The sequence below is a fragment of the Mus caroli genome, unplaced genomic scaffold, assembly GCF_978045245.1.
Source record: "Mus caroli unplaced genomic scaffold, Mus_caroli_1 scaffold_16, whole genome shotgun sequence".
NCBI classification, from domain to species: domain Eukaryota; kingdom Metazoa; phylum Chordata; class Mammalia; order Rodentia; family Muridae; genus Mus; species Mus caroli.
This window is the reverse complement of record NW_028227271.1, coordinates 18662565-18675275: the sequence shown is the minus strand read 5'-3', so window position 1 is coordinate 18675275 and position 12711 is coordinate 18662565. Positions and strand designations below refer to the sequence as shown.

Sequence of the window (12711 nt, the reverse complement as noted above, 5' to 3'; positions counted from 1 at the left end):
AGGGCTGTGTCCCTGGAGTCCCTCATGCTATGCATCTCTGTCCCAGAGCTGTGACAGGGTAAATAGCAGCTAGAATTGCGAGCCCCTGGCAAGCACTCTCTCTACACCACCTGCCTGCCCAACCAACCTCAGGCTCGCTCATTTTGCACAGTGCTTTGGCCATGGTACATTCAAGCCCATCCAAAGGTTCGAAAGGTCACCCCGAGAAGCTGGTAGGCTTAATCTGGTGCTCCACCCTGTGGCAGGGTCACCAAAGGGAATGTCAGCCCTGCTTGGTCCACAAGAAGGCCACTCCAGCACTCCAGCCTACTGGAACATTACAGTGGCTTAGATTCATCCTTTCCCCACAGGCCAACCTGGTCTACCTGACCACAGGAACACAGAGATAGCAGGATGACAAATCTGGCTCCTGGGGAGGGTCAGCTCTTGGAAAGTCCCAGCACGTCCTGCTAGAGGTGGACCTCCCAGAAGGTGTTCAGACTCAGCCCAGCCCTCAGTCTCTGCTTCAACCTCAGACTGATAGAGGTGACTTCTGGAGCATCTCGGGTCACCCTACTCCGGAAAACCTTTCCCCAGGTCATCCTTACTAACAAGAGGTCAGGGTCTCCGCTATGGGAGCTGCAGGACTCTGTGTAAACTCGGAAGAAGGTGGGCAGGAAAGGCTGGGGTAAATTAAGGGAGTGTGAAGAGTCAAGTGAACACAGTAGGAATTGCCAGAAGGGCTCTAGAGCCACGCCCAGATGGAAAACCAAGATCTCAAGTAGCCAAGGATACCTCAAGTCCATGCCCAGCCGCACCCAAGAGTATATCATGACGAACACACTGAACCTCCATACAGGTCACAAGGTGGCTGGCCAGACCTACCTACCTACCTTTCTCCCTGTTAAAGCTGGCCTCAGAGCTGTTGGAGCAGTGCCAAGCCAGGCAGCAACATTGACATCCTACAAGAGCATCACATCTCTGTCCCCAGAACTAAAGCAAAAGCTAGCACCCCCCAGCTGTAGAGGAAGCCTGTGCTCAGGGCCTGGGATCTCCTGGTCCATGGACCAATTGCAACCTACTGCCCTAATTGGGTTCTCAACCCTTATAAACTGTAATGAATGTGAGAGAGGCAACCATATTAGTTAGAGGTTGGGAGGCACCATGAACCTCAGAGCCCTACAGACCTGGGTTCAAATCCAGTCTCAGACACTCTGACCTTGGACACACCTGGCCCTGGTCTCCCCACCCTCACAGTCCTATGCTAGAGATGGCTTGGTTTAGCCCCTGTGCCAGCAGCCAGGGAGGAAAGAGACTCAACAGCAGACTCTAGACAGGCTGTGTATGCCAGGTTCACAAGACAGGTCCTTCTGGAAATGTGGACCCTGGGGCCTATGTTCCTAGTCAGGAGCCAACAAGACAGCTGGTCTATTCTCATTCTAAAGATGTTGAAATGGGCCTCAGTATGAAACCCAGGTTGGCTTTGAACCCATGATCTTCCTGCCTCAGCCTTGAGTGCTAGGGTAACAGGTGTGTGACACAAAACCCAACCAGGGCTTTTAAAGTCTGTTTTACACCCAATGGCCTCCTGCTGGGGGTAATCTGAAATCCCGCCTGTCTTCTTCCTTCTAAGGAGTGGGTTACACATCACTACTTGGGTTTGCTTGGTGGGACTTTTGAACACAAAGAGAGAGTGGATCGGAAAGCGCTATGGGAAAAGGTTCTGCCCAGTGATGGAAGTCATTGGTATCAACTGATGGGACTTCCGGGGGTTCTGGCTTTTCCTCCAGCCATGCTCCAGCCCTTGGAAGGCTTCACAACATATAACTGTAGCTAGTTTGTTGTTGTTTATTTGTTTGTATGTTTATGGCAGTTTGAGGCAGGCTAGGGTCATCTAGGAAAAGGGAGTCTTTATTGAGAAAATGCCTCCATAAGACTGGCCTGTGGGCAAGTTTGTGGGAGCATTGCCTTGATTAAGGATTGATAAGGATGGTTTCCATCTCACTGTGGGTGGTGCCATCCCTGGGCTGGTGGTCCTGGGTGCTATAAGAAAGCAGGCTGAGCAAGCCACGAGGAGCAAGCAAGCCAGTAAGCAGCACCCCTCCATGGCTGCTGCTTCCATTCCTGAGAACAGGTTCTTGCCTTGGTTTACCTCAATGGACTGGTCTGGGATATGTAACTCTAATAAACTCTTTCCTCTCTAAGTTGCTTTTGGTGATGGTGTTCATCATAGCCATATAAAAGCTGACTAAGATGGGTGCCATGGCCACTTAGGAGGGACACCGCCCTATAGCATCTTCTGCCTCCAGTGTCAGCCATGGTTGTTGCACATCTGCACCAATACACACGCCTCAGCCACCCACCTAGAGGCTTACACTGAGCCCCAGAGCACTGCATTCCCTGGTCCAGTCAAGCCCTTCCTTAGAATTCCTGATTCTCATGCTTACATCTGCTTGGATGCCTCCAGGGCCAGGAGGCTCAGTGCCTCCCAGAGAGCAACAGTGCTGGCCCAAGCTTGGGGATTCATACTCAAGGGCAAGGTGACCGTGGGTGGGTAGGGGGCCTGGGGGAGGGGCAGGCTGAGTTGGAAGATGAGGAAAGAGAGGGAGCCCAGAGTGCACCTGTACCCACCCCCACCCATCAACCAGCCTGAGGGGAGGCCCCCAGCCCCACACCAAGGAGGGAGGACAAACGGCCGTTTTGTCCTTGGCCAGCGGGCGGCCTGTACTACACAATGACCCTTTCATCAGACTGAGGGAGCCCTGGGCCGGGGTTTCATCTGACAAGGGAGGGCGCCAGCCTCTTGTCCCCTTGGGAGGGGAGCTGAGCCCTATCCCAGCCAGACTCAGGACTGTGCAAAATGGAGGTCTCCAGGGAGCCTGCTGTAGCTGTTCCACCTGCCTGGGAGATGCAGAGGTTAGTGGGCTGGGGATAGGCTGCACAGAGGGCCCCTTCTCTGGACACTTCCCCCTGACCCTCTGATGACAGGCAACCTCCATCCAAAATCCTGGTTTCCATCTCAGCCATGCCGCCACCACCATGGCCAGAACACTGGCTCAAACCCCAACAGGGCATCCATGTCCACCAGGACACCTGCAGCGATGTAACCCTGGTCCACCTGCCCCTCCAGGCCAGCCTGAGGGTTGGCTGTCCCGTAGGAGAGCTGGAGGCAGAGGCAGGAAGAAGCATTATTTTTAAATATCTCCCTTAGTGGTGATCACCTGGCTGTGCCACCGCTCCCATCCTGGATGGGTCATCCCAGGGAGGGCCATGTAGGGGTTAGAGCCAAGAGGACAAGATGACTTGGGGTCTGGGTGATCTCATCTCTCAGAACCCCAGTACTGTGTTTGTGTCTCCATGGGGTCCCCTGGACAGACGTGTTTGACAGTCATAGTCTCCTTCAGTAGTCTTTCTCTTTAGTCTGGCCAAAACTCTTCCATCTTTCAAAATCCTGTTTAGACCCTAAAGGAAGCCCTCTGAGGCACCCAAGGTACACACTATTCCCTCCTGAGTGACTGCTTCCTCTGGGCCTTCCTCTGGGTCACTAAAGGTAAAGTTCCCTGCTCCTGCTACCTCAAGAGCCACCTGTCTCCTGAACTGTCCCTGACACCAGAATCTAAACTAAGCCCAGGCCCTGAATTCTCTCTGAGTGCTCCAGGTCACCCTGTGAGCATTGTGTCCCCTCCATAGATTCTCCCTGGGCAGAGGAGTGAGCTAGAATTGGCCATGCAGAAAGAGGCAGTCCTAGGATGAGACCCCAGGTTTGGCATGCCTGGTGCTCTCCAGGACTCCAAGGATGCTAGGTTAGAACAGATTCCACCCCTCCAGCTTCCTCCACAGTCAGAGACCAAAGACAGACAGACAGACAGACAGACAGACAGACAGACACACACACACACACACACACACACACATGCAATGACTGGGAAAGGTCCATCCCAGATTGCACTTCCCTCCCCTCTCAGCTGGTGAGTCCTACCATACCACAGTGGGTTTGGGGTAGTTTTCAGTGGTTATGGGGGCTCCAGCTGGAAGGTTTCCTGGGGCTTAAGCTGTTCTCCGGTGTTCTGGCTCTAACCCTGGTGTGCCAGTTGTCCTAGGGGGTGTCACATGCTTTCAAACCCAGAGACGCCTGGGCCTGACCTGAGTCTTCTTTCCCCTATGACTGACTTATGAGGAGACTGAGGACCAGACGGACACCACCCTCCAGGTGACCTGTTCATGTCGAAGTCCTGTGACCCACACTGCCCCCCACCCCCGACTGTGATGCCCCAGTAGCAGCCTGATTCAGCGCCCATCTCACCAAGGGTCATACCCACAGGGCTTTTAGGACTGTGGTCAGCACCACCGGCAAAGCCACAGCGGGAACCAGGAAGAGGTCTGCCTGAGCCTGGGAGGACAGTGGTGAGCACCCTCTGCACCCCCAAGCCAGGTGGTCGGTGAGTAACCATCCCGTCACTCATGACTCACTTGGCTCCCCAGAGCAGGCGGTTACCATGACAGGCTCTACCGGAAGACATGGGGGGGGGGTCATCACACTCAACTACCACATCTAGGACAGGGAGGCCAAGAACGGAAGGGACCTGCCCTTACAGTAGCCCAGACTGGTTCTGGCTCCAGACTTGAGCCAGGCCCTCATACCAGCTGACCCAGCACTAAAACACTTCTTGTGGCCTCGCCCCCATTTGCCTTTCCTTGGTCCCTTGCTGGTTCCCCACTGCTCCCCCACCCCTTCACTCTGCCACACAGGGGTACAGGTGGCTAGAGCTGCCTCTCACAGCTGGATCACACGTAGAATCAGATAGGGGCTCAGGGCCCTTCCAGGCCAGCACACCCGTCCAATACGATCAGCAGCAGGGGCCCAGGCATGTGTCTGGGATTCACTGTGTTCAGATGATGACCCAGCATGGTGAGCTGGGAGAACAGCCTAGCTGAAAGGGGCAGGATCAACTTTTGGCTAGTGTCTGCGATCCTAGCAATGGGATGCCTTCTGGAAAGTTCTCTGGAACAGAACACAGCCTCTGCTCAGGGCCCCTCCTCACTGTGGCATCCTCTGGGACATTCCTGCAGTGCTAGGAGGAGGGGGGTGTCTCACATTGACCCCCAAATACCTTCCTCAGTTAGCTGAGTTCTGTGCTGGCTATCTAGCCAAACTCTGCTGCCGGGGGTTGCCTAAACCCGGAGGCCTTGGGACTCAACATCCTTTCGTCATAATTATATAGGCCTGTTCCCTCCCAGGCATTTTAATGCAGCCAACTCTCTGATACCCAGCAAGGTGATAAAAATCCAGCCCTACAATCATTAGCCCTGTCTCCCTCCCAGGAGCAGGGCTTATAGAGGGCTGAACCAATCGAGGCTAATAATGAAGTGACCCCTTGCTGCTCCCAGCTACCACCCAGCACTGGCCTGGACACAGTTGGAAAGCTTCTCCCTTGAAAGAATAGCAGCCCGGAGAACTGGCAGGATAGTCAGAGACCAACTTATGTGGGGCACAGTCGGTGGAAGTTACCCCACTAAGCTGGAATGGGTCCTCCAGGAGAAAACGGGTTGGCAGGGAGGCTCAGAGGTACACTGGCTACCATCCATCTGCCAGAGAGAGCCCTGCAGTTGCTGTGGGGTAAACCATGTTTGCCATCCTATCCTCTCAGACCCAACTTCTGGCTTCCACCCCTGGACACCTCCCCAGGAACACCAAACCTCAGCTCCTAGCCTCCCCAAATGATCTCTCAGACAGAGTAACTGCTGGCTCTTCCGCAAGGCTTAAGTCTGACATGCCAGGATCTGGGGAAGGGGAGCCTCGGAGCTCCCGACCTAGGCAGGAGTCTTCGACTCGGAGGCCCTGTTGGCTGATCCATTTCAAGGAAAGGCAACAGAAGCAGAATTCTCTTGGCCAGGTCTCCAAGATCAGGCGGTGCCCACGGGCCCTGCGCCCTGCCTGGGGAGGCCTGATACTCTCCACCCCAGGCGATGCCTCCGCAGCCAGGGCTGCCCGCCGGGCCTGGAGCGCTCCCTCTGCCTGGACCTTGTAATTATGTTCCACAGCCGGGGAAACCGCGGGCCTCGCAGCATCTGGCTGCGGTTGCGAACTTTTGTTTCAAGATGCGCGACTATTTATAGAAGGAAAACTGGTAGGATAGTAATTTCCTAGGAGCTGGAGGAGAAATTGGCCGCGTCTTTATTAAAAGGGGTGGTGGGGGCGGGGCAATTTATCAAGACTGTGGCCGCGGGGAGGGGAGGGGGTGGTGCAGGGAGCGGGAAGGCGGCTGCCGCCTCTGGCCGCGTTAGGCGACCCCGGACGTGGCCCGCGTGTTAAGGAGGGGGCGGGGGAGGGGAGGAAAGGGAGAGGGAGCGCTGGCTCTGAGGTTTAATCAGTAGCATCCAGCTTCAATTCCCCCAAACGGCGGTTCCATAAATCAAACTTCTTTTTAAATCGGAGGCCAGAGCATATGCGTCCCATTAGGAATCGGGCGAAGCCACCGCTGTGCGGACGCGCCCCCTCGACTCGCAGGGCGGACTCCGGCCCTGCCCGGAGCTTCCCCGTAGCCTGATGGGCGATGCTCCGCATACTCTCTAGACCTTGATTACCTGCGCGCACAGTGTGCGCCCTCCTCGCCTCCTGGAGAGGCGTCTAGCAGAGGAGAGGCCAAGGCCTCCCGGTGTGGAAGGACAGCACAAGTGGCCACAAGACTTCGGAGAACAACCTGGGCACGCTGTCTGGTGGGGCGCAGCATGCACGTGTCTGCCAGTGTATGCGCTGGGAAGTGAATGTGTGCATGTAGCTCTCCTTAGTGTGGCAAGGCCATGCGCGCCGCGTGGGTTAATACGGCCTAGGGAGAGGGTCTCTGGCTGGTCCAGGATTACGCTGGGACGCGACTGGCTAGCTCTGACTCTCGCGCTCAGTGCACATAGCCTAATCTGTAAAGGCAGTCGGACCGCTCTTTGGCCACCTTTTCTCCGACCCCTAAGCTAAAATTTCTCGTTGTCACAGCTGTCCCTCAGGTGATCTACCTCGGCGGCTTAGGCCAACAAAGTGACCCAAAGGCTCCCAGTTTCTTTGCGCGCAGGGCATCCACACCGGGGACCATCTTGCCTCCTCCCCACTCCCTCCTCCAGCAGTGGTGGCCAGGGGCTCTCCTCCCTCCCACCCCGCCCGCCACCCGCGGCACTCACAGGTAACTGCCGCTGGACAGAAGGAGAAAGATCTGCGGGCAATAGACGGAGACCAGCGCGCTGCGCGGCGACAGGAGGAGCATGGTGGGCTGGCGCGCCTGGCTGGGCTGGGCAGGGCAGGCCCCACCCGCAGGGCTCCTGCGCCAACTGAGGCTGGGGTCTCCGCGGCCCTCCCTGATGCAGGGCAGCAGCGCTGGGCGCTAGGGGCCAGGGCTCGGGGGCCGGGGGACAGTGCTCGCCCGTGTCTCGCTGCCAGGACCGCGCATCTTGCTGTATCTGGGACAGTAGCAGGCGCTGGGGCTGGAGTTCGGGGCAGGGGCCCGGAGGGGGGCAGTAAGCGCTCCTTAGTGGCTGTCTGGTCCTCTGTCCGTCTGTCAGTGCGAACCGGTTCTGTCGCTCACTCTGGCTCAAGTCTCCAAGTCTCCCGAAGCGCCGCAGCTGCCATTGGACAGGCCGCCCCTACATCCGCCTCCTCCGCGGGCGGGTTTTTTTTAAAGGGGAGGTTGACCAAAGTGTGCGGCGGGTGCCGCCCCCAGGGTTTGCCCAAGTTGCCTTGGCCGGGATACCCTCGCCACAACCTTTGGCGAGAAACACCGCTACGGAGAGCGCATCTCCGGGAGGCACTGCGCGGAGGCGTGTGCGCCTCTTAGGGGCTGTGCTCAGCAACGTGTGCTCCTGTATGCATGCGTGTGCTTGCATGTTTCTGCAGGAGCATGGGCGGTATGGGAGCCCGCAGGTGTGTGTGCACAGATGCCCCGTGTGTGCTGTCCCTCTGTCTACATGGAACCTGGTTAGGGATGGTTGGGTGTGGGTCCCGCTCACTGCATCTGGGCCAGCTCTATTCTGCACCCCTTCGGAGACAGGGGTGCAGGCAGGCAGGGAAAGGCTTCTATCTCTCAGGGCCATCACCTCTGGCTTTTTCATCTCTAATCTTTTACTCTTTGAGGAACGTTTGTTTGTTGGCAAGGAGAAATTCTTCTAAAGAGCCTTCCCTTTTCTACTAATTTATTTTATAGTCTAGAAACAGATTGGGGTCCCATCTCCTATTTCTGCTGAGCCCGGCTGTATCGGTATGTCTTTGTATAGAGGTACATGTCAGCTGGGGGAAGTCTCAGAGCAGGAAGGACAGCAGGAAAGGAGGAGCTGTGTGTGGTACAGTCGTGCTCCTAAAGACTAGATCCACAGCTCCTGGACTTAGCACGGAGACTCCTGGGCATCCAGGAGTCAGAAACCTCCCTTACCTCCAGATCTCCCTATCCTTTGCCCCTTTGCCTCTCCCAACCACAAAAGCAGGAACAAGCCTAGCACAGGGCTGATCCTGGCACCTCAGTGACCTTGGCTGCTCCCCTCTCCACCTTGGCCTCGCCTCCAGGACAGTAGCTCCATCCATAGTGACCTTAGGTTAAGTGTTGTGACTCCCCAATGTCATTGTGCTTGGAAATCACTGAGAACCGGAGGTACTCCTGTTTGGATTTTGAGGGCTGGATTCTGGTTCTTGCTAACAGGAGGTGTGTGTGTCGGGGGGGGGGAGGATAAATGCTCTGGTGGGATTTCTGGAGGCCCGGTCGCACATACAGAAACATGGGGGAGGGGCAGGTTCTGGGTCCTCCATCACAAAATAGTCTCTCCCCCGAAAACTATCCAGAGGAGTCCCCAGAATGGCTCCCACACCTTGGACCTCACAACCATTGGCAATGAGAAAGGCTTCACTCGTAGGTGCCACTATATCCCACCACCTAAGGTCAGGGCAAAAGCTATCTGAACTAATCTCTCAGCACTCCCAAGGGGGACACTACCATGACCCTGCTCTTTTCAGATGACAGTGAGAGGCTGCTCTAGACACCTGCCAAAGAGATGGTGTTCACACAGCACCTACCCCTTTAGGTCCCATGGGAAGGCCCAGCTACCTTTCCTATTCAACTGATGCAACACACACACACACACACACACACACACACACACAGAGAGAGAGAGAGAGAGAGAGAGAGAGAGAGAGAGAGAGAGAGAGAGAGAGAGAGAGAGAGCTTCCCTGACTGTCCTTACACTGGATCTTTGGGAATTTTTTTTTTAAACTCAAGAAGATGGGTTGGGAGGGGCAGCTTATGGAGGGAGACAAGTTCTCCCTTTGGGGCTCTTGGGCAGAGGAAAGCTTGCTTAGTCCTACCAGATAGTGGTTACAGGTGTCTAGGAGCCCAGGCTGGGCTAACAGGGACCCCCTCTCTACTCAGGACTGACCACCAAGTTGTTCAGAGCACCACAGCCAAAAGCCTTCCCAGCCATGAAAGATGAGGTAAAGGCATGAAACCCAGGTACCGCTCCAGGGAGCCCCCCAACCTCGGGAACCCAGACCCTTCCGCTGACACTTTTTCCTATTTGATGATAAGAGGCCTTTGCTGAGGAAGAATGGTCAGCAATGGAAGCCAGGGCCGGTGGAGTCAAGCACCAACTCAAAGACCTTGGCGCCAGAGCCAGGTAGCTGGGATCTGCATGGAGCCTCCTCCCAAAGGGCGGTGGGTCCCTTCACAGGCCCAGGAGATTCAGTACAGGCTGCTGAGAGTCCGGGGAAGCAGTGGCCTGCCCACCCTGCCCCCATCCCAGCAAGCTCAAAGCCCCGGCACCCCTCACCTTCATAAACAAACACCCAGGGACACAGCCTACCCTCACAAACCTACAATAAACACAACCACTCTCAGCAGCAGACACTCCCGCCCAGGTCTGCAGGAATAAGGAAGAGACTTTCAATCCTGCCTCTGAGGCCACCAGGTTTGGTCCCTACCCCTCTCTGGGCCTCAATTTCTTCACCTGTAAGATGGCGGAGGTGCAGAGAGCTGGGAAGGGTGCTGATCTTCAGCGACTGTTTCTACCTCTCGCCTGGAAAGTCGGTCTCCCAGGTACCGGAACCCGCCCCTCCTACAGGTCTGGTCACTGGCCTTCCTAGGGCCATGATGAGGCTGGCCTCAGAGCGCCGGGCGACACATAGTAGGATCGCCGGGCAAGGCGGGCACAGATGCCCGCAGGTGCTCCGAGTGGGGGTGGGGGTCTGGGCCCGGCCGGGCCGCCAAGAGTGACTAACGCCCGCGAGGTGCGCTGAGCTCCGTTCGGTCACACTGCCCCTCCACCCCCAATCCGGAGAGGCCGAGACAGATTCCGTCTAAAGGAGATCGCGGCTCAACAGGTAAGGACTCGGCTGGGTTCAGGAATGTGGAAATACGACTCGGAGCAGCTACGGCGGCGAGCAGCGAGCGCGGCCCGCCTGGAGCCCGCCCGCCCGGCCGCGCCAGGGGGAGCTCGGCGAGAGGGGGCCGGGCGCAAGGCCCCGGGCGGGCGGGGGCGCGGGCCGCGGACGGAGCCCGAGGCTGCTGCGCCAGCCCCACGGCCCATCCCGAGCCAGCCGGACGAGTTGTCAAGGTAATTTCAACATGTCCGGGTGATGGATAGAGACGAAGGGCCGCGGCGGGTGCAAGGCCTGCGCGCTCGCGGCGAGTGCGCGCCCCGATCTCCCCCGCCGGGGATGCCCCCCGCACCCCCCTCCCGGCCCGGCGCGCCCTCCGGGCGGCTAGCGCTCGGCCCGGGCTCGGCGCCCAGCGCAGCCCGGGGGAGGGAAGGCGCGTCCCACCCCCGGGGCCTGGAGCCCAAACAGGTGAAAGTACGCGCCCGGCACGCTCGCCGCTACCCGCGAGCCCCGCTGCGGCCGTCCGCGGACCGCACTGTCCCTGCTGCGTATTGGCTCCGCGCCCCTCCGGAGGATCTCTGGCTCCGGGGGTGGGGGCTCGGTTGAGTCTCAACGAGGCTGGGATGAGGGCCGGAGATACCAGCCAGCCCGGCCACTTCAAGAAACGCCCTCCCCCACCAACTCCAGTCCCCAGGTCCGCTGGAGGAGGCTCTGGTGGCTGCCGGTTCCCCGTCTACCGCCCCCCGCCCAGAGGAATACTCACCCGAGCTTCACGTAGAGGACGCCAAAGCAGAGAAACACGTAAAAGATCCACTTTCGAAAGTTTCTGTGCATGATCCAGGGAGGGGGGCTGCGCCATAGACAGCTGCGGCCGGAGGGGACGCGCGGGTGGGCAGGGGCCGGGCAGGAGCCAGGGAGCTGCGGTAGGACCACGCTCAGCCGGCGCTTCGGCTCGGGAGGCGGGCGACGCGTGGGCACCCGGCACGCGTTGCCACCATGGTGAGCCCAGGGCGCCGCAGCCGCCGCGTGCGCCCGGGGGAGTGACCCGGGCGGGGAACCGCGACCTCGGAGCCCAGCGGAGTGACCGTGGGACTCTGCGAGCGCAGGCCGGGGCCAGGAGCAGCGAGCGGGCGCTGCCTCCACTGGGCTTAGCCGCCTGGGGCCGTGCGCGCCTCGCGGTGCGCCGGGACGGCCAATGTGTCCGCACTTGTCCGCCTCCCCAGGTGACTCGCGGCCCCGGCAAGCGAGCCGCGAGCAGGCGAGCGCGCCCCAGGTAGGAGGATCCGCCTCCCGCCCGCCCTCCTCGCTCGCAGCGCGCTCTCTCGCGCGCGCTCCCTGGCTCTCCCCTCCCTTTTCTCCTCCCTCCCCCGTGACACACGAACGCATCTAACCCCTCGCCCCCCCTCCCCAGGCCAGCTCCCTTCCGATCGCCCTCCCAGGACTGCGTGGGAAGAGGGGAGGGAGGGGAGAGGGTGCGGCTCCAAAGAGACACCTGCGCTCCTCAGAGACAGTGAGGGTGGGGGTAGGGGCGGGGGCTAAGAAACTACCCGCTCAGGGCTTGGTGGTCACTTGGTTTCCAGTTTCTAGTTGAAGAGAGAGAGACCACCCACCACCATCTCCTTTCTATGTGCAGACATCTTTCCCCTAGACGTTACCTACGTGGGTGCTTCCAGGGCCACAACTCCGGATCAGGCATTGTTACCTGCCCAACAAACTTCGGGGAAAACTCGTTCCAGCGCCCGGCACTGCAGAGCGCAAGCAGAGCGTGGGACTTGAGACTGGTAGACACACCAGCCTGCCCAGCATTAAAAGTGGCACCATGACAGAGACTCAGAAAGGCATCCTTGGAGAGTCCCAGTCTGAGGATTCTGTCTCACTCTGCAGGCCTGTCCGATGCGGGCGGGCATCAGATCTGATTCTTGTTGAACTGCTAAAGTGGGAAGTCAGACTGACCTAGGTTCCTGGCACATCCTGTGGTGTGTCTCGCTTGATCCTATCCTGGATAAATGGGTGACAGGGACACTGCCTGTCACAGCTAGGTCTGTCTTAGTACAGCGGACCAGCTAGTAACCAAAAACATAGTGGGTGGGTGGGGGAGCCAGGTTTTCAAGCGTCTACAGCCCCGGACAGCAGCATCAAATGGCGCCCTTATGACAAGGGGATGAACTCGGAGGGCACTCGTCTTTAAACTGGCCAACACCCAATTGCCTGGTGTGGAAATGAGGAGGGGTATGAGGGGGCGCTGTCCTCAGCCCGGAACCTCGAGCTCAAAAGCTACCGTCCCTGCCCCTAATCCCCTCTTAATCTCTCCAAATCCTCTGAACTTTTGCCACGACCCGACCCGGGAGAGAGAGTCGCTCCTGAACCCCAGGTCCAGAAGCCGGCAGGTG

At 58.4% G+C, this 12711-nt stretch overlaps 1 protein-coding gene across 2 annotated transcripts in view; it reads right to left on the bottom strand.

The window, feature by feature from the left end:
* Wnt7b (Wnt family member 7B) overlaps positions 1-11556 on the bottom strand; it is a 46583-nt gene extending 35027 nt beyond the window's left edge. The window contains exon 1 of one of the 2 annotated variants that reach the window (XM_021183808.3): positions 11085-11556. In XM_021183808.3, the coding sequence (XP_021039467.1) occupies positions 11085-11155 (71 nt within the window). In that variant the 5' untranslated portion in view covers positions 11156-11556. Of the gene's footprint in view, positions 1-7149; positions 7298-11084 lie in introns of those variants that run through there. The other variant, XM_021183807.2, reaches the window with a different exon arrangement.
* Between the last annotated feature and the right edge of the window lie 1155 nt (positions 11557-12711).